This window comes from Thalassophryne amazonica, chromosome 21 (assembly GCF_902500255.1).
Source record: "Thalassophryne amazonica chromosome 21, fThaAma1.1, whole genome shotgun sequence".
In the NCBI taxonomy this organism is placed as follows: domain Eukaryota; kingdom Metazoa; phylum Chordata; class Actinopteri; order Batrachoidiformes; family Batrachoididae; genus Thalassophryne; species Thalassophryne amazonica.
This window is the reverse complement of record NC_047123.1, coordinates 14,284,024-14,311,795: the sequence shown is the minus strand read 5'-3', so window position 1 is coordinate 14,311,795 and position 27,772 is coordinate 14,284,024. Positions and strand designations below refer to the sequence as shown.

Below are 27,772 nucleotides of genomic sequence, written 5' to 3'. Positions count from 1 at the left end.
CAGTGCACATCAATGCGTCACAGAGATGCACTGACTCACTGTGACACAGGGTGCATTTAGTGTGATTGGGCAATGTTCACATCTAGTGCACATGATGATTGCAACTTTACACATTACATTTCCTTTGTGCACCAAACAGGATGCGGATGGGGAGGGGGGTCTGGCTCCTCAGGGGCACAATCAGGACATGTCAACGTGATCAGACTGCTTGGAATGCTTGTGGGTTGCCATTTCAGAAGCTAGTTCTTATGCCATTGTAGCTCGCAGTCACACAGCAGTACAACCACCAGACGACTTTGACTGCAGCAAGACAGTAGTGTGCCTGTTCTCTACATTTGTGCTGGTCTGCCAATTTGGAATATTTCCCTAAGTACCACATGAATGCTGTCCGAGAAATTTGAATGTAGCTCATATGCAGCACAAACTGCACAAATGTTTGAATATCAGTTCATATGGCATTCGTGTAATTCATGCTGTAGGTCGAATGCAGTTCGAGTGCAGGTATGACATTCAAATGTCCATTCCTGTGGCAGTACGAATGCGGTACGACTGACTCCATGACCGTTCAGGTGTTTTCCAGCATGAACGACACACAAATGTGCCAACTGCTGTACGAGGCATTTGAGTGTAGTCTGAATGTAACACGACTTGCAGAAATGTCATTCAAATGTCAATTCTTACGCCATTTGTGCAATTCGTGCTCTAGTGTGATGGAGTATAAATGAAGCCCAAGGCATACTTACTAACTTGGAAATGTTCATGTATCCATCCCCAGACTTAAGAAAGCAGTTTCTCAAATCATAGCCACAGATGATCCCTCCAGTAATCTACTTACATGGTTACTCAGCTTTTAACTGATTACTCTCAGTATATTTACTATACATTACCATGCTGTATCTATTTAAATGATTGAAGTGAATGAAGTTAAAGACATATTCAGTGACGTAGAAATGTTCATGTATTCATCCTCTAACTTGTCTAAAGAAATTTAAGGGTTCTCCCTTAGACATCCAATATTTTTACTACACTCAACAAAAATATAAACACAACACTTTTGGTTTTGCTCCCATTTTGTATGAGATGAACTCAAAGATCTAAAACGTTTTCCACATACACAATATCACCATTTCCCTCAAATATTGTTCACAAACCAGTCTAAATCTGTGATAGTGAGCACTTCTCCTTTGCTGAGATAATCCATCCCACCTCACAGGTGTGCCATATCAAGATGCTGATTAGACACCATGATTAGTGCACAGGTGTGCCTTAGACTGCCCACAATAAAAGGCCACTCTGAAAGGTGCAGTTTTATCACACAGCACAATGCCACAGATGTCGCAAGATTTGAGGGAGCGTGCAATTGGCATGCTGACAGCAGGAATGTCAACCAGAGCTGTTGCTCGTGTATTGAATGTTCATTTCTCTACCATAAGCCGTCTCCAAAGGTGTTTCAGAGAATTTGGCAATACATCCAACCAGCCTCACAACCGCAGACCACATGTAACCACACCAGCCCAGGACCTCCACATCCAGCATGTTCACCTCCAAGATCGTCTCGTCTGAGACCAGCCACTCGTGTTGTCTTCACGGATGAATCCCGGTTCACACTGTGCAGGGCAGATGGCAGACAGCATGTGTGGCGTCATGTGGGTGAGCGGTTTTCTGATGTCAATGTTGTGGATCGAGTGGCCCATGGTGGCGGTGGGGTTATGGTATGGGCAGGCGTCTGTTATGGACGAAGAACACAGGTGCATTTTATTGATGGCATTTTGAATGCACAGAGATACCGTGACGAGATCCTGATGCCCATTGTTGTGCCATATATCCAAGAACATCACCTCATGTTGCAGCAGGATAATGCACGGCCTCATGTTGCAAGGATCTGTACACAATTCTTGGAAGCTGAAAATGTCCCAGTTCTTGCATGGCCGGCATACTCACCGGACATGTCACCCATTGAGCATGTTTGGGATGCTCTGGACCGGCGTATACGACAGCGTGTACCAGTTCCTGCCAATATCCAGCAACTTTGCACAGCCATTGAAGAGGAGTGGACCAACATTCCACAGGCCACAATTGACAACCTGATCAACTCTATGCGAAGGAGACGTGTTGCACTGCATGAGCTAAATGGTGGTCACACCAGATACTGACTGGTATCCCCCCCCAATAAAACAAAACTGCACCTTTCAGAGTGGCCTTTTATTGTGGACAGTCTAAGGCACACCTGTGCACTAATCATGGTGTCTAATCAGCATCTTGGTATGGCACACCTGTGAGGTGGGATGGATTATCTCAGCAAAGGAGAAGTGCTCACTATCACAGATTTAAACTGGTTTGTGAACATTATTTGAGGGATATGGTGATATTGTGTATGTGGAAAATGTTTTAGATCTTTGAGTTCATCTCATACAAAATGGGAGCAAAATCAGAAGTGTTGCATTTATATTTTTGTTGAGTGTACAAAATACTACAAAACATACAGCTTGAGACTTTGTGTACAGCTTGGGACTTCGGCGAGGGCGGTCGCATCTCCTCCTCTCTCCTCTCCTGTGTTTCTCTATCTCTGCTCCAACCTTCAAAGTCCCTACTTCACCAGACTGTGAATTCTTCAAACTATATTTGGAATAACCATGGAATTGATCAGCTGGTCTCTGAACATTATTGACGCCATTTTTTCAACAAGGAAATCCGGGCTGGGGGACCCTGTGTGCCCAGATGGAACCTACCCTGTGGGCAATGTTCTCGGTGCCTGGGAGAAGAGGTGTGTCGCATGCTTGGCACTGCTCTCTGTGGAGGATGTCAAAGATTTATTTTTATTTGGTTTTATAGTAGGAGGGCTTGTGCTTATTGCTTTATGTGCTGCCCTGACCTACTGGAGAATTGGCAAAACAGCTGCTACCAGAACCACGACCCCTCATCTGTCCAATATGATTAATGAGGTGGGCAAAGCGGTACAATCTCAGACTGAGTTGACCCTTAAACTCAGATGCAAGTTGGAAAACATCTCAGAGGAACTGTCCGCCTTGCAAAGGAAGATATCGGAGACCAGGGAATACTCATAAATTGGATTTGGTCAGTTGGAGGAGCTGTAAATGGAATTTCTGTGCTTCTCTGCTTAACCCTAAACATTGCAGGCTTATCAGCCTCCGAAGGTCAAAACGCCCCGCTTGTTTTCCTCCAGAAGGATCTCTACGGCCTTGGTGAACTATTCGGCTCCCCCTCTTATCTTTCTGGCTTGATGTTGTCATGGCAACCCCAGACATTATGCACACAGGGACAGAAACTGATACAACTTATCTGCGCACCCACACACGATGCACGCCTCCCCTACTAAGATTTCTACCACCCCTTGTGTCTCTGACCCTACCGCCCCAGGCCTCCGGTCTGCCACTCCTTTCCCCCCACTGGGAGACAGCGTGGTTCAGCTGCTGCAGCTTTTCGTTTTCCCCCAAGCTTGTGGCTGCGCGGGAGACTGCTGTGGCCATCCCACACTTACATTGCCGCAATTCGGATGACAGACTGTCTTAAAGTTTAGTGTACATAAACAATCAAATGTATGTGCGGTGTTTTAATTCTGATGTGTGCCATTATTACATTCAACTAGTAATAATTGTGGATTAATTGCTGTGTTTTTTGTCTGAGGTAATTGGGTGTGATATGAATTGCCCTTTCAGGGATCAATAAAGTGGTTTGAATCTTGAATACTACATCTGCTGGTAACATTAACATCAAATAACTACATCGCGTCATGTGGACCATTGCTCACACGGGTGATGTGACATTCAGCACTGTCCAAACTGTGATTGGAGCAATTGTCAAATTGTTTCATTGGGACCCAACTGTATAAATATGTACAGTGAGGACAATAAGTATTTGAACACCCTGCGGTTTTGCAAGTTCTCCCACTTAGAAATCATGGAGGGGTCTGAAATTTTCATCTGAGGTGCATGTCCACTGTGAGAGACATAATCTAAAAAAAAAAAAAAATCCAGAAATCACAATGTATGATTTTTTTAATAATTTATTTGTATGTTACTGCTGCAAATAAGTATTTGATCCCCTACCAACCAGCAAGAATTCTGGTTCTCACAGACCTGTTAATTTTTCTTTAAGAAGCCTTCTTATTCTGAACACTTTTCCTGTATTAATTGCACCTGTTTGAACTTGTTACCCGTATAAAAGACACCTGTTCACACACTCAGTCCTGTCCACCATAGCCAAGACCAAAGAGCTGTCTAAGGACATCAGGGACAAAACTGTAGACCTGCTCAAGGCTGCACTTAAGATGAAAATTTCAGACCCCTCCATGATTTCTAAGTGGGAGAACTTGCAAAATCGCAGGGTTTTCAAATACTTATTTTCCTCATTGTATATGGCTAGTCATAAGGTCCAACCTGTTTCTGCTAACCCTGATTTGACCGGAGTTTCCTCTCATTACCATGATCTTGCTCTATTCTTCAGCAAAACTAAGGCTAAATCTCTACCGCCGCATCACAATTATGATTGTGCCATTGATTTGCTACCTGGTTTTAATCCCCGAGGGGTAAACTTTTTTTAGCCGGTCTGAACGTCTAGTCATGGAAGCATATATACAGGAATCCCTTACTCATTCACCCATCATCTTCTCCTGCTGATGCAGGGCTTTTCTTTGTAGAGAAGAAAGACAAATCACTGCATCCTTGTACTGATGAGCGGGGCCTTAACAATGTCACGATTAAGAACAGGTACCCTCTCCCTTTACTCACCTCAGCATTTGAATTACTGGAGGGGTCCAAGATTTTTACCAAGCTTGACCTCCGCAACGTCTATCATTTAGTCCATATTCAGACAGGTGATGAATGAAAAACGGCCTTTAATACACCTACCAGCCACTGCAAGAACTTGGTAATGCCCTTTGGGCTCACCAAAGCCCCCACCGTGTTTCAAGGATGAGTAAATGACATTTTGAGGAATTTCTGTTTAATTGGATGAAATTTTTATTTTCTCTCCCCATGAAGCCACACATACACAGTATGTCTGGACTGTACATCTGTTAGAGGATCAGCTGTACGTCAAGGTGGAGAAGTGTGAGTTCCACAAGCCCACAGTATCATTTCTGGGGTTTATGATATCTGAGGGGTAGATCCAAATGGAACCTTCCAAGATTGCAGCCATGTCTGAGTGGGTCACACCTCGGAGTCACAAAGAGGTCCAACAATTCCTTGGCTTCGCAAAATTCTACAGGAAATTTATCTGAAATTTTAGTGCTGTGGCAGCTACATTGCATGATCTTACCTCTACTCACTGGGAATTTGTCTGGTCTAGGAATGGGTATTCTTGGGATAATTCAGGGGTCTCCAGTGACCTCGCCTCCCCCTGTCTCTCTTATCCCACGCGTCCGTTGATTTGAAAGAAGGTTTTGACCAGTCAGAATTTGAGTATAACAGAATGAGTAGGATGAATCTGATCATACCCATAAGTTCTGAGGGACCCAAGAGCTAAGAGCTTCCAACCAGCAGTCTGGTGTTCCAGCAAGCTTACAGCAAAGAGGAAGCTCCAGCCATGGGCGGAGACCTTTTTTATACATATCTGACCCCTTATGCTAATACAATGATTCATCCTAAACTACGGCATTGTCCTTCATCTGAGTAGTCTTATCCCTCTGCTTCGTGGCATGGTCCTGCCCACGCGCGCCATGAAGTCTTCTTGCTTCCGCTTTCTCCTGAAGTTACACCTGTGCATAAACTGATAAGACATTGTTTTGGGCCAGAAAACTGCTAACTGAAGGACTGTCAGAAAGTTTCATCACTGCAGTTATACCACAGAAATATTTGCACATCGCAAAGTTGCACAATATTCTAACAAACAAGTCTAATCATACCTGTGTATCAAGTTTAGTCTCCTTATCTGACTGTGGTTAGTACTGGCATCCTGTTCCATATGCTGTTTGCAGCATGAGGATTTTTCTCTATCATCTTTAAAACAGCCTGCTAAGAAACTAAGCAAAAGCAAATATAATCACAAACATAACATACCTTTAATTTGGCACACACAATACACAGTTCAAAAGCATTCAGACATATATTTGAAAAGTATTTGAACATATGGATATCGCATAATTAACCTTAGCTATTGATTACATGTTTAATAAGCATTGATAAATGTTGATCACTATGCGCATATGAGTAATATATCCTTCAACAACAGGCTCTATTAATATATAAATGATCACTTCCAAACATTAGAACACACTCATAAATGTAACAATATATTCTTATCTCAGCATAATAGGATATTTCTGAATGGGGAAAAAGCACAAATGGTTAATACATATTTAAGCACATTTAGGATATATTCCTTCAGTATTGATAAGATTTTATTGATATCGATGTCGTCATCGATTCTGCTTATCGATCCGATTCTTTATTGATTCCCTTACCAATACCTCCTGTGAATTTTCTGTGTACTAAAAGTAGGCTTTACAGGTTTTCTATGTCAATACCATTTTATTGAGTCTAAAAGCACTGGTGGGCACAGTTCCCGATAATGCAATAATTATCGAAGATAATGTTTTCATTATCGGATTATCTTTTCAGATAACTTTCAAAACCATTATCGGATTAATTATCTTCCGATACATTTTTGCCCGATAATTTTTAGACTGTTAACGTGGTAAACAAAGCTGAACACCTACAAACACTTATAAAATTTGAAATCAGTTGAATGTTGAATGAATCTGTTAAATGTTTTGTAGCAGATGTGTAGTTCTGTCCTCTGCAAACAGACAAGAGCTTTCTTCTAGAAGAAACCGCTCTATCCTCTGCAGGCAAAGGAGAACTGGCCACCAAAAAAAAAATAAATAAATAATTTTTTAACCCCATACTAGTACGTGGGCAATATCACCCAAGTCATCTAGAGGCATACATTTTTAACTTATGGTTCAAATTTTAACCAAACTAATTTTGGACATGTTATTTAAATTAACATCACGTCTGAAGTTTTATAAAGTGAAAATATCAGAAATATGTTTAAGTTTTAAAGTAATGCGCAAATATTTAAGGTTTTACTGTGGACATGCTGTGTCCAGGTGAATTATGGGTATCTCAGTATATTCATGATATGAGAAATGCATTTGAGACACTCTGATCAGGCTTCACGGACAACAGCATTAAACTCTAGTACCTAAAACTCTCGTGAATATATTCTGTAGGTTTATAGACATTGTTATTGTTTGCATTTATTAAATTCCACGCATCTTAAATGTAGCAGACACAGATTATCTGGAATTTTGTTTTGGCAAGTTTTCAAGGTCTCTACTGCCATCTACTGGCCAGTAGTGTTCATGACAGTATTTGTCCTGAAGCTGGGCTGATATTTTCAATCACTGTACTCGGTTCCAGCTCAAATTGTACTACAGAACCGCACGGTGTAAAAGTTCAGAGCGCACGATTTATGTTCTCACACACATTGTACGTTCAAAAACCACACGTCGGACTCATGTTTCCAGAAGCAAAACATAAACAGAAGCTTTTTTTTCAAACTTAATTTACAAAAACTCTCGATGGGAGACATTAAAGTTAAAAAACAACAACAACAAAACATTACAAGACAGGTCTGCAGTGTTTGCACATGCACAGTGTGAGAGGATGCTTGTAGCGCTTCAGCAGCGGGATACCCTCACGATGGCCGACCAGAATATCAAACAGGTTTGATTTTCATCTGACCATACGATCCCCGATCAGGAGGTGGTCATGAGATGTTAAACGCAGCTCGTTACTCCATGTCTACTAAACGATGCAGGACGCGCGATTAACCTGAAACTCGGTGCGATCCAAAAAATCCTCGCACGAATGAAAAATCAGCTGAAAAAGGGCCAAAACTCGCACTGGAACCAGTAGATCATGGCAGTGTTCTATTTATTTTGACACCGGTTATATCAGACGGTTATCTAATTACAACTTGGCTTTTTTTTTGAAAATGCCTTTTTTTACACACACACAAAAAAGGCATATTTTACAAAAGCACATTTATCTGTAAAGACCAGTACACGACACATGTCACATTAACGTGGGGGTGGGCAATCATGTGCCATGAAGGGCTGAGACACTGCAGGTTTTCCTTACTACCAATCACCTCAGCAGGTGATTTCATTGACGATCAGGTGTTTATGTTCAGGGGAGAAGCTCATCAGCAACCCACCTGCTGAGGTGTATGGTTGCTTGGAAAATTTGCAGTGTCTTGGCTCTCCTTGCTCACCCCTGCATTAATGTGTTGGTTTACATAGAATGAATGAGTCAACCAATCAGTGTTAGTGGAGGCACATTTTACCCAGAATGCCATCTGTTTGTGTTTGTTACAAAACTTCAGAATTAGTGCATTATTCAACATTAAAAGATATGTTATATCTTAACTTTGCACAAATGACAGAATTGACATTAATGGAGTTATTCTATCAGTATTCATTTTATTTACACCAAACTATAAGTGAGCATTTCTTTATTTTCGAAGACCTCAGTACTGTGATTGAGCACAGAGTTGAGTTATGTGGCTCCTCTCAGCTACGTTTGTGCTGGAAGCCATGTAGTAAACTGGAGCTTCCTGCAGGGGGCAGGATGCTCAAAGACAAAAGTGCTGACTCATTGATTGGATCTGTCATCGCTTTTGATGCTTCCAAAAGTGATTGTGGTGTTAAAACTCAAAATCAGCTTGTTAGTACAACCCCTGGCAAAAATTATGGAATCACCGGCCTCGGAGGATGTTCATTCAGTTGTTTAATTTTGTAGAAAAAAAGCAGATCAGACATGACACAAAACTAAAGTCATTTCAAATGGCAACTTTCTGGCTTTAAGAAACACTATAAGAAATCAAGAAAAAAAGATTGTGGCAGTCAGTAACAGTTACTTTTTTAGACCAAGCAGAGGAAAAAAATATGGACTCACTCAATTCTGAGGAAAGAATTATGGAATCACCCTGTAAATTTTCATCCCCAAAACTAACACCTGCATCATATCAGATCTGCTCGTTAGTCTGCATCTAAAAAGGAGTGAACACACCTTGGAGAGCTGTTGCACCAAGTGGACTGACATGAATCATGGCTCCAACACGAGAGATGTCAATTGAAACAAAGGAGAGGATTATCAAACTCTTAAAAGAGTAAATCATCACGCAATGTTGCAAAAGATGTTGGTTGTTCACAGTCAGCTGTGTCTAAACTCTGGACCAAATACAAACGTGGGAAGGTTGTTAAAGGCAAACATACTGGTAAACCAAGGAAGACAAAGCGTCAAGACAGAAAACTTAAAGCAATATGTCTCAAAAATCGAAAAATGTACAACAAAACAAATGAGGAACGAATGGGAGGAAACTGGAGTCAACGTCTGTGACCGAACTGTAAGAAACCGCCTAAAGGAAATGGGATTTACATACAGAAAAGCTAAACGAAAGGCATCATTAACACCTAAACAGAAAAAAACAAGGTTACAATGGGCTAAGGAAAAGCAATTGTGGACTGTGAATGACTGGATGAAAGTCATATTCAGTGATGAATCTCGAATCTGCATTGGGCAAGGTGATGATGCTGGAACTTTTGTTTGGTGCCTTTCCAATGAGATTTATAAAGATGACTGCCTGAAGAGAACATGTAAATTTCCACAGTCATTGATGATATGGGGCTGCATGTCAGGTAAAGGCACTGGGGAGATGGCTGTCATTACATCATCAATAAATGCACAAGTTTATGTTGATATTTTGGACAATTGAAAGGATGTTTGGGGATGATGAAATCATTTTTCAAGATAATGCATCTTGCCATAGAGCAAAAACTGCAAAAACATTCCTTGCAAAAAGACACATAGGGTCAATGTCATGGCATAGGGTCAATGTCAATGAGCAGATCTGATTTGATGCAGGTGTTAATTTGGGGGATGAAAATTTACCGGGTGATTCCATAATTTTTTCCTCAGAGTTGAGTGATTCCATTTTTTTTTTTTTTCCTCTGCTTGGTCTAAAAAAGTAACCGTTACTGACTGCCACAATCTTTTTTTCTTGATTTCTTATAGTGTTTCTTAAAGCCAGAAAGTTGCCATTTGAAATGACTTTAGTTTTGTGTCCTGTCTGTGATCTGCTTTTTTTCTACAAAATTAAACAACTGAATGAACATCCTCTGAGGCCGGTGATTCCATAATTTTTGCCAGGGGTTGTAGTTGCAAGTGTACCGGAGACAATACTGGAATTTAGCGGTTATCTGTAACTTCCGATACATTTTTGGGTGTTTTATCTTTATCAAAGATACCTTTTCATTTATCTGATTATCTGCTATCGAAGTTAATTTTTTGGTTATCTGTGGCCACCACTGTCTAAAAGTAAATTAATATGAAATACTTGGTCTCTGGACATCTGTACAATGTGTAAAATCTGTACATGGTCACTGGATCCTCGATCTCTGAACATAAAATCTGCACATGGTCACTGGATCCTCGATCTTTGGACATAAATAGAAATAAACACAATCTGAAGTTTTTGTCAAAAGCATTTCCTTTCAGGTATAAATGAGACAAATTTAACTCCATCCCATCTGAGCTGCGGCCTTGCAGCCGGCTGTGCTGCAAGTCAGAATCAATGTAATTCATAAAGAAGAATAAATGCATGGTGAATTATTATCAGGTTGTTGGCTGCCGCAGTGGGTCAGACAGAAAGCCTACCTGCTTTAAGGTGATCAGGATTCAGGGCGAAGTTTGTGGAAAAACTGTGTGAGAATGTGCATAATTTAATAATTTTAATAAATTATAGTATTGGATCAGAGACAGTTTTGTTTTTAAATCTGTCTATTGAACATTAAAATCTGAATGATAAACTAAGTCATCAAATTGCCTTCACTGTTTTACTCCTGTATTTTCGCATTGAAAAACATCTGACGGCGGAACGTCGGAACTTCAAAGGAAACAGAAGTTTTTTAACTCGGCCGTTTAACGCCGCCCCCCGCCCCCCCCCCCCCCTTTCATGTCCGCCGCTGTCCCTGGACAAACTGAGGAGAGAGGGAGGAGTACAGAGAGGAGGAGGAGAGAGAGTGAGAGAGAGAAATAGTTTGGATCTACTTGTGTGAAAGTTTCAGAAAACTCTGAACTCCGCACCGAGACGTGCCACAGCACGCGCGCGGGACGGGGACAGAATCTCACGGTGGAAAAGATGACGGGACTCCGGCTCGTGCTTGTGACCGCGTTGCTATGGCAATATTGCGCCGGCCAGCAGAGAGGTGAGTCCTCGTTTCGCCCGAGAAGATGCTGAGCAGTTTGTCTGCACAAACTACGAACAAAGCAGCGCCTCGAGCAGAGAAAGAGCTGAGAGGCTGCAGGTGTTCTTTGCACCCAACACGTGAATTCACTGATTAAATTATTCCATCTGATCAAAGTGATCTGAGAAAATGAGATTTACAGAACAAAGCTGACAAAGTGTTTAAACCTGCTTTAGAAAATGTCAGCTTCCTGCCTGGGTGCTCTTTATGATTTATGGATAAATTGTGTATTTCTGAATCATCTCCATTAACAGTGATACTGAGAACAAACGGATGTTGGACAGACATGCTTTTTGGATTCTGTGGTTGTTTTTGTAAAAATTCAATTAAGGGTCTAAACAACAGGATACTTGGGTCATGACATTGTTCAAACATATCAGAATGCAACATGAGAAGTCGCTTTGCTGGACTTTGTGCAGTTTGTATAAGTGCTGTTTGTGATTATCAGCACACATTACATTTTATTTAGTTTACTTTTTTATCAGACCCTTTCCAACTCACCACTGTTGAACACAGTTTCTGGAGCCTACAGTATTTCATTAGGATTGGGGTGGTGTGGGAGCCACAAGTAGCCACCCGCCCTAGAAAATTGTTAGAAATAATCATTTGCTTATTATTTGTATTCATTTTTTTGTTTTGAATGGGCCCTCAGCCTTTTTGGCATGGTGTTTAGTTCTTTGTTTAGTGCTTTGAGTTCTTGGAAAGTTTTTCATAGATAGTTGTTATTATTAATGTGTGAACACATGTGATTTTCCCATATGGTTTATTTTGTATATGCTTGTAAATCCCTGAACTTTTTAGAAAGGCAGTGTGACATCACTGAATTAGATGGAGCAACACTCCAACGGAGGAACTTCATTTCTGCCATTTGTATCTATGGTCTTGTTCTTTCAGTCATTACCCAGAGCTCATGACTAAACAATAGGTGAGGATCATAGATTAACTGGTAAATGTAGAGCCTCGCCTTCTGGCTCAGATCCTTCTGCACCATGATCTGGTACAGCATCCGCCGGACCTCAGACACAGTACTGATTTGACTATCAACCTCACGCTCCATCTTGGGAACAAGATCCCAAGATTCTTAAACTCCAGCACTTTGAGCAATAACTCTTCCTTAACATTGAGAGGACAAACCACCCTTTTCTGACAGATGGTCTCAGATTTGGAAATACTAATCTTAACTTCGAATTCAGCCTCAAACCTGCCCAGTGCACATTGGAGGTCACTGTCCGATGAAGCCACCAGAACCACATCATCCAAAAAACACAGTCAACTATTAAATTAATCACTGTTTTTTGATAATTGATTAATCATGTTGACTATTTAAAAAAAAAAAACATTGTCCAAATTCTCTTTCAGCTGCTTAAATGCTAAAGATTTCTGCTTTATTGTACTAGTATCTTGACTTTTATCTGGCCTTTATCAACTGAATGTCACTCAGCTGTGGGCAGAACAAGATACGAGGTCTGTGAGAAAAGTATCTGACATTTTTATTTTATGCAAAAAATATATGGATTTGATTCATATGTTTTTACGTTAGCCAAGCTTGAACCTTCGTGCGCATGAGTGAGTTTTTTCACGCCTGTCGGTTGCGTCATTCGCCTGTGGGCAGGCTTTGAGTGAGCACTGGTCCACCCCTCTCGTCGTTTCTTCATTGCGAGGAAATGGCGGAATGATTTAGACTTTGTTCCATCTGAATTTTTTCAGAAACTGTTAGAGACAGGCAGCTGGAAACCATTCGGAAAATTCACATGGCTTTCGGTGAAAATTGTATGGGCTTCACAGAGATTAAGGAGTGTTACTACTGCTTTAAGGACGGCCCACAATGGCGCACGGCGTGCCGCGCTCCAAGCCGCGATCGACAGGCAGAAAACACCATTTCATTTCTAAACGGATGGCTGTGTCGATCCGGGACCGTCGTGTGCAATTTCTCTGGTTATCACAAGAGCTGGGCATCAGCCATTTTCTGGCAGATTTCACTTTTAACAAGAGATTTTGTCATGGAAAGCCGCGCGGAGGCTTTGCGCGTCACGACGGATTCACTGATGGAGCGAGACAAAGAACACCTCCGTTTTGGAGTGTCAGAGGACAAGTTGGGACATGCCCAGCTCTCCACAATTTCTCTTATACTCACTCGACTGGTAAGCCACTGAAAGCTGAGATGGGCACTCCGCAGATCCGCGGGATTCCGGAGATCCGCGGGGGTGTGTTAGTGTTGTACTCTTTAATCGTGATCGTTACTGACTTTTTAAAATGCTTATCGCAAAGCATTCTTTTTTTTAGGACATCGTGTAAGTTTTATAAGTCCGCGGACACTGATCTGTGTGTTACAGATACAAATCAGTTTCCTCGGATCCGCGGAGTTTCGAGGAAAATAAATGCCACTCAAAGCCTGGCTGTTACGACAGTTGTCGTAAAGCGGGACTGGTTGGTTGCTGCGGTGACACTGTGTGGCTCCTGTGCGAAGCTTAGCTAAACGTAGCATGTACATCGCAAACTTTTAGAACTTTCAAGTTTTTAAAACATGAATTTTGCAGCATGTCTGTGTCACGGAATGACATCAGACAGAGCGAAGATGGCGAGAAAGACGGTTTGAAAACGTGTGATAAGGACAAGAATCCGTGGAATGGTTGCTGGCTTCATGAACACACCTGAAAGAAACGGGAAAAGCGAACTGGTAAGAATTTTTCTCTCTCTCTGGAAAATAAACATTGTGCTGTTCAAACAGGATTTCAGAAAAGATTATGTGCCTTTTTTTCCTCTTTTTTTCTTTCATTAATCTAGACTTTCATTGAAAAAAGACATTTACAGGAATTTACACAAGAATGTGTGGCTTTTTACTATAAGGTATGTTATTGATATTTTACCCTGATTTTTAACAAATTCTACATTCTGGTTTTTGAAATACTTTAACAGTCTTTTCAGTCTAACTGAATTTGATGTAGTTTAATTGTTCTGAGTTAATGCATAATTTGGTTTACAATTAAAAGGAAAGTCATACCAGGTCCTACTTCCACGTCGTATTCTGTTGTTTCAACATGATCATTGACGGTTCAAATGAAAGGTTGAATCTAGGATCATTTAAATATGCACTAATTTTGAGATTTGTTCTTCCAGGAGATGTTGAAAATGTATCAGTAGATGAAAATTTTTAATTTGGTTTCTGGGGCCCCACAAGGCCCTAGACGCCGGCTGCTCGAGGGGGGGGGGCAGACCCCCCGCAAATTTTCCTCGGATTTCACAATTTTCATTTCACAGCCTTGTAATATGCATTGTTGTGGTACTGGTGTGTTTATGGAAGTGTAATACCCTCAGAATGGCTCCAAATATTCTGACTGGCAGCTTGGTCACACAAATCAATTCCTCAAATTGTAATAAAAGTGTTCTTTTTATTTTGTTGAAAGAAATGTGCCATAGAGTTGGACGTTTTTCAACACATAGTAAGAATAAGTACAATTCAGGGCGAATCACGGCGGAACAGCTCCTATGAGCGAACCATGAAAACATCGAGCCGACAGGCAGGCGTGAACAATCCCGCTGTGATGGTTTCATGCACGCAACAGTTCATGCACGCTTGTCCACGAAACCGTTACAGCGGGAACACAATGTGAACATGGTGCAGCTGCTGTGAAAAATTAAATACATGCCACCCACAAGAGTCAAACCTGCAATTTGCAAAAGCTCTGATTGCCAGACCGAAACTTTGCCACTGCATTACCATCACTGGCCTGTAAAAAGTGCAGAAAAATGCCTGAAATCAACAAGGAGATGGTTGTATAAAAAAAAAAAACACACACCATAAAAAAACACTGCACTTTATTGAATCCCTCTCATCAAGCAGACAATACAAGTATGAACCGTCTGTTCCTCTGTAGATGACCCATGGTCACAGACGTACCTTCATGAAATAACATGAATGAAAAGCAGGGTGCTGTCTACATCTACTGGTCCGCTGTGTCCAGCCTGCCCAGCACGTGTGTCTTGTGGACTGCGCACCACAGGACAGACACCACTTCATGTGGAACAGAGGTCACGTGGGTGATGTGACAGTCAGATTGCCCGCTGCATGTTATGATCTCATGGTCCGTATCACCTGGTTTAGCCTGTCCATGCGCACCGTGCACTCACTTGCTGCAGGCCATCACAACAGCGATATTTGGTTTCATGTACACTATGTCCTCATGAGGACAGCAAGCAGACTCACAGTGGACAGTTCATGTCCGTCCAAACACGGTACGTGTTCTGTCCGTCCAGTGCACACACGAATGTGACAATGTCGAACATGTCACTGTGTTTCTATGTTATGTGAGCTGTCAGTAAGTCTAGTCAGCAGCTGACAGGCACCTTGCTGTGCTGTGTGCGCTCAGACCTGCCTGTCAGGGGCCCCATGTGATTATGTCTGTGCAGCATACATATCAGCATTTTATGCAAGTGTGCCACACGTACCACACGTATGTACGCCACGTGTTTTGGGGGGGGAGCCCAACACATGCGCACAGGTGCGATACACATGCAGGCCACATGTTTGTTACTTTTTGCAATGCCACACTCGTGGGGCCACTTAGACAAATTTCACATCCAGCTCGATAGTAATCGTCTGCTGACTGTTTTCGTGCTAACAGCATGAATGGCCACACATTTTTTAAGTGCCAAGCAAGTGGTGTTAGATGTTCATGTGTGTCACCTTGAATTTGGCCAACACCTGCTGCGAGAGGGATCGAATGGGCTCTCGCAGGGCACCCTCTGTCTTTCAGCCGTTGGTGTGCCCAAATAGTTGTTGTGACAAGTGTACGGGGCATTGGAGGCAGTAGCGACACATGTACGAGGTGTTGGAGGCAGCTCCGATTTTTCACATTTGGCATGCAATTCCTCCTTCATGCGCTAGTCGACTTAAATCGTGTTATGTGTGAAGGGGCTAGACATGGGCCGATAACCGGTTTCACGGTATCCCGTGGTATGAAAAAGCCACGGTATCAAAACCACTAAAATGTTTCGTTATACCGTCCCTACGGTATGAGCGGGTTTTGAGAATTCTTGACAGGCAGAGCGGAGGCAGCCGCTGCTGCCCTTCCCCCTGGCGCGCACCTCTGTCTGTTTACAAACAGGCAGCTGATGTTAGCTAGCTCTGCATAATGGCTGAAAGAGGCGAAGCCTGCACTGAACTTTTCCCTCTGTCTAAAAGGACCAAGTTGGCTTTTTAATTTTATTTTCTGCGGAATAGCCCTTCAAGCCAAAAACGGTGGCAACAAAGCATCGTAGCTATGGCCTGTGTCGGACGCGGAGCGATTCAAGATACCCACAAATGATTACATGGAAGTAGTAAACTTTATCCCATCTTTGAAACCACTGAGTAGTACTAGTGGTGGCCTCAAGTCTTGCTTGTGGTCGACCAAATTTCTCCCACAAACATGTCAAGAAGGACAAATACATCTATTCCAAGCAGTTTGTTGGTGAAGCTGGGCCAAGTATTGAGCCTCCGGAGTTCTGGATCTTATTCCAGCCATGTTTCACCCTAAGCAAGTACGTCATGTTTCCCACGGGGCAGATGCGACATGTCTAAAAGAGTGGCTATTATTTTGGTATTTTCTATAAAGTTATCAGTGGTATAGTGCTTGTAGCGGTAGACATTGCGTCAATTAGTGTGCCTGAATCACACGCACTTAATATGCAAATAGCCATAATGTTGTTAAAGCACATTTTAAAGCTATACATAATACCGTGAAACTGCGGTATTTTTACCTACTGTTTTCATACCGTCCAAATCTCATACTGGCCCATGCCCAGAAGGGGCCCTAAAGCAGATACTCCCATTGCTTGTAAGTAAATAATGTATAAGCTGTAGTATTCTATTTATTAAACATGGTTGAACCCACTGTAAGCTTGTTCTGGTTGTATATTTTTGCATGTGCATGTTTTTCTGTGGTGTAGTGCGGGGGTTTGGCATTGTGGTTTGTTGCCTGAAAGACGAGACAAATCCAGTGCTTGTCATGCTTTCTCTATTTATTCTCTTCAAAAGATCTCCAGGAGAGCTTTGGACCTCCTGTGGAGGGGAAAGGGACACGATGTCAGGATGGGTGTGTTTCTGCATACTGCATTTTTTTGTATGTGTGTGATCCAGAAGGGGAGAAGTGAGTAGGAGAGGGCAAAAAAGGCTATCTGCAAAAGGAGCCTCATTATCAGGCATGTCAACCAGGCATGATCTCTATCAATGACGGAGCCCAAAGAGGCACCAGGAGATAATCAGAGGAGAAGGGTTGAAATTGAGAATGCATGGAGGACATCGGTGAGAGAATGAAGTTGAAGCAGCAAGACAGTGTGTGGTGATGTGAAAAAAATACAAGAATTTTCACCAGTATATCTTCAGTAGCTCTGTAATGGCTCATTCTGGCATCAACAGGAGGATTTTGTCAGAGAATGTGATTGCACATCCAATAAAATAGAATAAAGTTGACTCTGCAATGAACTCTCAAAAAATGATCTGTTTTTACTCAGTGTCACCTTTTCTATACCTGAACAATTTCTGTGCTTTTCTTGTGTTTTGTGTTACCACAGAGAAGAAATTCATTCACAGTCAAATGCATCACAAAGAAAACATACAGTACTTCCATTCTGATATTCCGCAGTAAGTCCTAAAAACAAATGTTGCTGACGAGCAGGAACTTGCAGAAATCTCAGCAACTTCTCAGACAAAGGAATTCTGATGAGGGGCTGGACGACTCCTCCCACAAGGAGTGCTCACAGGCGAATGACGTCACCGACAGGCGTGGAAAAACTCACGCATGCGCACGAGGGTTCAAGCATGTCTGACGTAAAAACATATGAATGAAATCCATATAGTTTTTGAAAAAATAAAAAGGACCTATACTTTACGGACAGACCTCGTATTTCACCCATATTGGCCTCTCTTCATTGGCTTTCTGTTAATTCTAGAATAGAATTTAAAATTCTTCTTCTTACTTATAAGGTTTTGAATAATCAGGTCCCATCTTATCTTAGGGACCTCTTAGTACCATATCACCCCAATAGAGCACTTCGCTGTCAGACTGCAGGCTTACTTGTAGTTCCTAGGGTTTTTAAGAGTAGAATGGGAGGCAGAGCCTTCAGCTTTCAGGCTCCTCTCCTGTGGAACCAGCTCCCAATTCGGTTCAGGGAGACAGACACCCTCTCTACTTTTAACATTAGGCTTAAAACTTTCCTTTTTGCTAAAGCTTATAGTTAGGGCTGGATCAGGTGACCCTGAACCATCCCTTAGTTATGCTGCTATAGACTTAGACTGCTGGGGGGTTCCCATGATGCACTGAGTGTTTCTTTCTCTTTTTGCTCTGTATGCACCACTCTGCATTTAATCATTAGTGATTGATCTCTGCTCTCTTCCACAGCATGTCTTTTTCCTGATTCTCTCTCCTCAGCCCCAACCAGTCCTAGCAGGGGACTGCCCCTCCCTGAGCCTGGTTCTGCTGGAGGTTTCTTCCTGTTAAAAGGGAGTTTTTCCTTCCCACTGTCGCCAAGTGCTTGCTCATAGGGGGTCGTTTTGACCATTGGGGTTTTTCTGTAATTATTGTATGACTTTTGCCTTGCAATATAGAGCACCTTGGGGCAACTCTTGTTGTGATTTAGCGCTATATAAATAAAATTGATTTGATTTGATAATGTAGGTTTATTTTTGTAACATTGCAAAATTACAGCTAATTTTAATGAAGAGGACATATTTATCTAGGGGCAATTCCATAGTGAATATCGTCTTTTCTTAATCGCCGTCATGCAGACTAACTACAGGAGGAAGCACGTGTCTGCATGTGAGGTTTTTAGATTACCTGTGACCAGTGGTGGGCACAGTTCCGCTAATCTGCTAACCGCTAATTAGTGAAGCTAACTTGTTTGTTAGGGAATTACCATTTTAGCTAACTTCGAAAACCATCAGTGGACCAATTAACCTCCGCTAAATTTAGTTCTGCTAAATTTCAGTCCACTAACAATTTTTTTTTACTGGCATAGTTAGTAAAGCCGAACAGTCAAAAACATTTGTAAACCTTAAAATTATACGTTAGTTCCTGTCTGTTACATGTTTTGCAGCATTCAGGCAGCTGTGAGGAGCTGAGCTCAGCTCTACCCCAGCAGAATTGGCCTGGCTGCCACGCTGCGGCAAAAAAGTAATTTACATTCAACATACAGTGCCCAAGGCATGTGGCATGAGACATCAAAAGCAAAACAGTTTTCACTTATGGTTTTGATTTATAAATGAAACTAATTCCGGACAGTTCATTGACATTAACGCCAATTCTGTCACTTTTACAAAATGAAAATATCACATTTGTTTTAGTTTTACAGTAATGGGCTAATTCTGAAGGTTTGAGCGTTAACACATAGATGGAAAATGAGCATCCTCTGATAACTGGTTGATTGATTTATTTATGTTGTTTTTTACAAATAAATGTGTATTTGTCATTTTTTTTCATTTGTAAAAAAAAAAGGCATTTGTAAAACTGAAAAATCTGTTTGTGTGATTCTGAAAAAGCAACCATGTGTTCGTTGGTTGCTATTCACACTCCCATCCAGTAGATGGTCAAAATGCATAGAACACTACCATAAGAGAGAGAGAGAGAGAGAGAGAGAGAGAGAGAGAGAGAGAGAGAGAGAGAGAGAGAGAGAGAATTTGGTTGTGCAGAGCTTCAAAAATGCATTATAATAAGTTCCAAATAAAATTTTTGATTTTAAGCAGTGATCTTAAAATTTCAACAGAAACCTATGATTTTAAAACCAAAACACATGATAACATACTGCACCCTGAAGTATCTTATTTATTTTTCTCTAATAAATGTCTGTCTTGAAGAGCTGTACATCAGTATGGTCCTTCTTGTGATATACAGATGCTGTAGAATATCACTTTATGCCATCACTCGCTGAGTTATTGATTGTAGGCATGCGTAATAGAGAAGATTTTTCACCATGTCATTGTCATGTTTAGTTATTCCTCGGCCTCCTTTAGCAGTAATGGTACTTGTAATAAGTGTAGCGTATTCATAGCTTTGGAGGCCAGGCTGGGCGAATTGGAGACTCGGCTCCGCACCGTGGAAAATTCTACAGCTAGCCAGGCCCCTGTAGTCGGTGCGGACCAAGGTAGCTTAGCCGCCGTTAGTTCTCCTCTGGCAGATCCCGAGCAGCCGGGAAAGCAGGCCGACTGGGTGACTGTGAGGCGGAAGCGTAGTTCTAAACAGAAGCCCCGTGTACACCGCCAACCCGTTCACATTTCTAACCGTTTTTCCCCACTCGACGACACACCCGCCGAGGATCAAACTCTGGTTATTGGCGACTCTGTTTTGAGAAATGTGAAGTTAGCGACACCAGCAACCATAGTCAATTGTCTTCCGGGGGCCAGAGCAGGCGACATTGAAGGAAATTTGAAACTGCTGGCTAAGGCTAAGCGTAAATTTGGTAAGATTGTAATTCACGTCGGCAGTAATGACACCCGGTTACGCCAATCGGAGGTCACTAAAATTAACATTAAATCGGTGTGTAACTTTGCAAAAACAATGTCGGACTCTGTAGTTTTCTCTGGGCCCCTCCCCAATCAGACCGGGAGTGACATGTTTAGCCGCATGTTCTCCTTGAATTGCTGGCTGTCTGAGTGGTGTCCAAAAAATGAGGTGGGCTTCATAGATAATTGGCAAAGCTTCTGGGGAAAACCTGGTCTTGTTATGAGAGACGGCATCCATCCCACTTTGGATGGAGCAGCTCTCATTTCTAGAAATCTGGCCAATTTTCTTAAATCCTCCAAACCGTGACTAACCAGGGTTGGGACCAGGAAGCAGAGTTGTAGTCTTACACACCTCTCTGCAGCTTCTCTCCCCCTGCCATCCCCTCATTACCCCATCCCCGTAGAGACGGTGTCTGCTCCCAGACCACCAATAACCAGCAAAAATCTATTTAAGCATAAAAATTCAAAAAGAAAACATAATATAGCACCTTCAACTGCACCACAGACTAAAACAGTTAAATGTGGTCTATTAAACATTAGGTCTCTCTCTTCTAAGTCCCTGTTGGTAAATGATATAATAATTGATCAACATATTTATTTATTCTGCCTTACAGAAACCTGGTTACAGCAGGATGAATATGTTAGTTTAAATGGGTCAACACCCCCGAGTCACACTAACTGTCAGAATGGTCGTAGCACGGGCAGAGGCGGAGGATTAGCAGCAATCTTCCATTCCAGCTTATTAATTAATCAAAAACCCAGACAGAGCTTTAATTCATTTGAAAGCTTGACTCTTAGTCTTGTCCATCCAAATTGGAAGTCCCAAAAACCAGTTTTATTTGTTATTATCTATCGTCCACCTGGTCGTTACTGTGAGTTTCTCTGTGAATTTTCAGACCTTTTGTCTGACTTAGTGCTTAGCTCAGATAAGATAATTATAGTGGGCAATTTTAACATCCACACAGATGCTGAGAATGACAGCCTCAACACTGCATTGAATCTATTATTAGACTCTATTGGCTTTGCTCAAAATGTAAATGAGTCCACCCACCACTTTAATCATATCTTAGATCTTGTTCTGACTTATGGTATGGAAATAGAAGACTTAACAGTATTCCCTGAAAACTCCCTTCTGTCTGATCATTTCTTAATAACATTTACATTTACTCTGATGGACTACCCAGCAGTGGGGAATAAGTTTCATTACACTAGAAGTCTTTCAGAAAGCACTGTAACTAGGTTTAAGGATATGATTCCTTCTTTATGTTCTCTAATGCCATATACCAACACAGTGCAGAGTAGCTACCTAAACTCTGTAAGTGAGATAGAGTATCTCATCAATAGTTTTACATCTTCATTGAAGACAACTTTGGATGCTGTAGCTCCTCTGAAAAAGAGGGCTTTAAATCAGAAGTGCCTGACTCTGTGGTATAACTCACAAACTCGTAGCTTAAAGCAGATAACCCGTAAGTTGGAGAGGAAATGGCGTCTCACTAATTTAGAAGATCTTCACTTAGCCTGGAAAAAGAGTCTGTTGCTCTATAAAAAAGCCCTCTGTAAAGCTAGGACATCTTTCTACTCATCACTAATTGAAGAAAATAAGAACAACCCAGGTTTCTTTTCAGCACTGTAGCCAGGCTGACAAAGAGTCAGAGCTCTATTGAGCTGAGTATTCCATTAACTTTAACTAGTAATGACTTCATGACTTTCTTTGCTAACAAAATTTTAACTATTAGAGAAAAAATTACTCATAACCATCCCAAAGACGTATCGTTATCTTTGGCTGCTTTCAGTGATGCCGGTATTTGGTTAGACTCTTTCTCTCCGATTGTTCTGAGTTATTTTCATTAGTTACTTCATCCAAACTATCAACATGTTTATTAGACCCCATTCCTACCAGGCTGCTCAAGGAAGCATTAGTGAAGGTTACAAATGATCTTCTTACGGCCTTGGACAGTGGACTCATCTCTGTGCTTGTTCTGTTAGACCTCAGTGCTGCTTTTGATACTGTTGACCATAAAATTTTATTACAGAGATTAGAGCATGCCATAGGTATTAAAGGCACTGCGCTGCGGTGGTTTGAATAATATTTGTCTAATAGATTACAATTTGTTCATGTAAATGGGGAATCTTCTTCACAGACTAAGGTTAATTATGGAGTTCCACAAGGTTCTGTGCTAGGACCAATTTTATTCACTTTATACATGCTTCCCTTAGGCAGTATTATTAGATGGTATTGCTTACATTTTCATTGTTACGCAGATGATACCCAGCTTTATCTATCCATGAAGCCAGAGGACACACACCAATTAGCTAAACTGCAGGATTGTCTTACAGACATAAAGACATGAATGACCTCTAATTTCCTGCTTTTAAACTCAGATAAAACTGAAGTTATTGTACTTGGCCCCACAAATCTTAGAAACATGGTGTCTAACCAGATCCTTACTCTGGATGGCATTACCCTGACCTCTAGTAATACTGTGTGAAATCTTGGAGTCATTTTTGATCAGGATATGTCATTCAAAGCGCATATTAAACAAATATGTAGGACTGCTTTTTTGCATTTACGCAATATGTCTAAAATTAGAAAGGTCTTGTCTCAGAGTGATGCTGAAAAACTAATTCATGCATTTATTTCCTCTACGCTGGACTATTGTAATTCATTATTATCAGGTTGTCCTAAAAGTTCCCTAAAAAGCCTTCAGTTAATTCAAAATGCTGCATCTAGAGTACTAACGGGGACTAGAAGGAGAGAGCATATCTCACCCATATTGGCCTCTCTTCATTGGCTTCCTGTTAATTCTAGAATAGAATTTAAAATTCTTCTTCTTACTTATAAGGTTTTGAATAATCAGGTCCCATCTTATCTTAGGGACCTCGTAGTACCATATCACCCCAATAGAGCGCTTCGCTCTCAGACTGCAGGCTTACTTGTAGTTCCTAGGGTTTGTAAGAGTAGAATGGGAGGCAGAGCCTTCAGCTTTCAGGCTCCTCTCCTGTGGAATCAGCTCCCAATTCAGATCAGGGAGACAGACACCCTCTCTACTTTTAAGATTAGGCTTAAAACTTTCCTTTTTGCTAAAGCTTATAGTTAGGGCTGGATCAGGTGACCCTGAACCATCCCTTAGTTATGCTGCTATTGACGTAGACTGCTGGGGGGTTCCCATGATGCACTGTTTCTTTCTCTTTTTGCTCTGTATGCACCACTCTGCATTTAATCAGTGATCGATCTCTGCTCCCCTCCACAGCATGTCTTTTTCCTGGTTCTCTCCCTCAGCCCCAACCAGTCCCAGCAGAAGACTGCCCCTCCCTGAGCCTGGTTCTGCTGGAGGTTTCTTCCTGTTAAAAGGGAGTTTTTCCTTCCCACTGTAGCCAAGTGCTTGCTCACAGGGGGTCGTTTTGACCGTTGGGGTTTTACATAATTATTGTATGGCCTTGCCTTACAATATAAAGCGCTTTGGGGCAACTGTTTGTTGTGATTTGGCGCTATATAAAAAAAAAATTGATTGATTGATTGATTGTATATTTCATGTCACTTTAGTTAAGTTGTAGTAAGTTGCGTTGCATTGCATTGTGTTTATGTTGTCATCAGTAACTTTCAAAGAGCAGTTTGTGACATTCATGAGACTCAAGTGAATGATGATAAAAGGTGATAGCATGTCATATCAATGCTCTGCAATGCTCTGGCATGCCGTACACAGCATCTATATTTTAATTGAAAAAATGAATGCACACAATGCACGCTGGCCCATTTGGATTGTAGTTAAAGTGCACCCTAGACAGCCGCTACTATGTAGTAAGTAAAGTGTGATGCTTGCTACCTGATCTGAGTACTACTTGAACTGCGAAAATAAGGGCTCGTGATTTAATATACAACCCCTGGCAACAATTATGGAATCACCGGCCTCGGAGGATGTTCATTCAGTTGTTTAATTTTGTAGAAAAAAAAGCAGATCACAGACATGACACAAAACTAAAGTCATTTCAAATGGCAACTTTCTGGCTTTAAGAAACACTATTAGAAATCAGGAAAAAAAATTGTGGCGGTCAGTTACGGTTGCTTTTTTAGACCAAGCAGAGGGAAAAAAAATATGGACTCACTTAATTCTGAGGAATAAATTATGGAATCACCCTGTAAATTTTCATCCCCAAAACTAACACCTGCATCAAATCAGATCTGCTCGTTAGTCTGCATCTAAAAAGGAGTGATCACACCTTGGAGAGCTGTTGCACCAAGTGGACTGACATGAATCATGGCTCTAACATGAGAGATGTTATTTGAAACAAAGGAGAGGATTATCAAACTCTTAAGAGGGTAAATCATCACGCAATGTTGCAAAAGATGTTGGTTGTTCACAGTCAGCTCTGTCTAAACTCTGGACCAAATACAAACATGGGAATGTTGTTAAAGGCAAACATACTGGTAGAACAAGGAAGACATCAAAGCGTCAAGACAGAAAGCTTAAAGCAATATGTCTCAAAAATCGAAAATGCACAACAAAACAAATGAGGAACGAATGGGAGGTAACTGGAGTCGATGTCTGTGACCGAACTGTAAGAAACCGCCTAAAGGAAATGGGATTTACATACAGAAAAGCTAAACGAAAGCCATCATTAACACCTAAACAGAAAAAAACAAGCTTACAATGGGCTAAGGAAAAGCAATCGTGGACTGTGGATGACTGGATGAAAGTCATATTCAGTGATGAATCTCAAATCTGCATTGGGCAAGGTGATGATGCTGGAACTTTTGTTTGGTGCCGTTCCAATGAGATTTATAAAGATGACTGCCTGAAGAGAACATGTAAATTTCCACAGTCATTGATGATATGGGGCTGCATGTCAGGTAAAGGCACTGGGGAGATCGCTGTCATTACATCATCAATAAATGCACAAGTTTACGTTATTTTGGACACTTTTCTTATCCCATCAATTGAAAGGATGTTTGGGGATGATGAAATCATTTTTCAAGATGATAATGCATCTTGCCATAGAGCAAAAACTGTGAAAACATTCCTTGCAAAAAGACACATAGGGTCAATGTCATGGCCTGCAAATAGTCCGGATCTTAATCCAATTGAAAATGTTTGGAAGTTGAAGAAAATGGTCCATGACAAGGCTCCAACCTGCAAAGCTGATCTGGCAACAGCAATCAGAGAAAGTTGGAGCCAGATTGATGAAGAGTACTGTTTGTCACTCATTAAGTCCATGCATCAGAGACTGCAAGCTGTTATAAAAGCCAGAGGTGGTGCAACAAAATACTAGTGATGTGTTGGAGCGTTCTTTTGTTTTTCATGATTCCATAATTTTTTATTCAGAATTGAGTGATTCCATATTTTTTTCCCTCTGCTTGGTCTGAAAAAGTAACTGTTACTGACTGCCACAATTTTTTTTTTCCTGATTTCTTATAGTGTTTCTTAAAGCCAGAAAGTTGCCATTTGAAATGACTTTAGTTTTGTGTCATGTCTGTGATTTGCTTTTTTTCTACAAAATTAAACAACTGAATGAACATCCTCCGAGGCCGGTGATTCCATAATTTTTGCTAGGGGTTGTATAGGGCTGATCGTGTGTGTGTGTGTGTGTTTTCACACACAGAATTCAACCTAAGGGCCCCAGTGTGGATTGCTTAATTACTGTGGCTGTGCATAGCAAACACACACGGTCAGCTTTATGTATTAGATGATCAAAGACCCAGCAGGTTAAATTATCTATGTATACTAGTTCTATTAGAAAACTATCCGACCTTATTTTTTTCAAAAACCATATGGATTTGAATCACGTGTGATTGTGTCAGCCAAGCTTGAACCTTCGTGCGCATGCGTGAGTTTTTTCACGCCTGTCGGTTGCGTCATTCGCCTGTGAGCAGGCTTTGAGTGAGGAGTGGTCCACCCCTCTTGACGTTTTTTTCATTGTTTAGGAATGGCTCAGAGAATGCCGCTTTGCTTGATCAAAATTTTTTCAGAAACTGTGAGGGACATTAAAGTGGACACCATTCGAGAAATTCAGATGGTTTTTGTTGAAAATTTTATGGGCTTCAAAGAGATTATGGAGTGTTTACTGTCACTTTAAGGACGGTCCAGAGCGACTGGTGGTGCACCGCGCTCCGAAGCTGCCATCGACAGGCTGAGCGACCATTTCATTTCTAAACGGATGGCTGAATGGATCTGTGACCATCGTGTGCAATTTCTCTGGTTATCACAAGAGCTGGACTTCAACCATTTTCCGTCAGATTTCACTTTTAACGAGATTTTGTCATGGAAAGCCGAGCGGAGGCTTCGTCACGATGGATTCGCTACTGGAGCGAGACAAAACCACCTCCATTTTGGTCTCACAGGACGGCTTTGAGATGGCGTTCAGACATCTGTCGGTGGTTTTTCCATCAAGTGATTATCCGAGAAATTGTGGATGTGCCTGGACATGCCAGAACATGTCTTGTGAGGCTTCATCACAGCGTTGCTTTGCGCCATGTGGCACCGCCGCGACGCACGGAATTCCTCCGCACATCTGTCTCAATGTGCCGAAAAAGTGCTGATGTCCACGTCTTTTCACAATTCCTGTGCTAGCCAGATGACATCCCGGATAAAACACAGCGTCCAGTTTGGAAATGAACGGCACATTCCACTGTTACAGGAGTTTTTGTCATGGAAAGAGGAACAGAGGCTTCACGCGTCGCGGCGGTGCCGCCTGTCGCTCTGGACCATCCTTAAAGCGACAGTAACACTCCACAATCTCTTTGAAGCCCATAAAACTTTCACCAAAAACCATCTGAATTTCTCGAATGGTGTCCACTTTGATGTCCCTCACAGTTTCTGAAAAAATTTTGATCAAGCAAAGCAGCAGTCTCTGAGCCATTCCTAAACAATGAAAAAAACGACGAGAGGGGTGGACCACTCCTCACTCAAAGCCTGCTCACAGGCGAATGATGAAACCGACAGGCGTGAAAAAACTCACGCATGCGCACGAAGGCTCAAGCTTGGCTGACGCAATCACATGTGATTCAAATCCATATGGTTTTTGAAAAA

The 27,772-nt window shown here is 41.6% G+C and overlaps 1 protein-coding gene across 5 annotated transcripts in view; it reads left to right on the top strand.

The window, feature by feature from the left end:
* The first annotated feature begins 11,042 nt into the window (after nt 1-11,042).
* Nucleotides 11,043-27,772, top strand: part of lama2 (laminin, alpha 2) — a 780,279-nt gene continuing 763,549 nt past the window's right edge. For 4 of the 5 annotated variants that reach the window (XM_034162644.1, XM_034162643.1, XM_034162642.1 and 1 more), the window contains exon 1: nt 11,045-11,233. In XM_034162644.1, coding sequence (XP_034018535.1) covers nt 11,167-11,233 — 67 coding nt within the window. In that variant the 5' untranslated portion in view covers nt 11,045-11,166. Of the gene's footprint in view, nt 11,234-27,772 lie in introns of all 5 variants that reach the window. The other variant, XR_004558560.1, reaches the window with a different exon arrangement.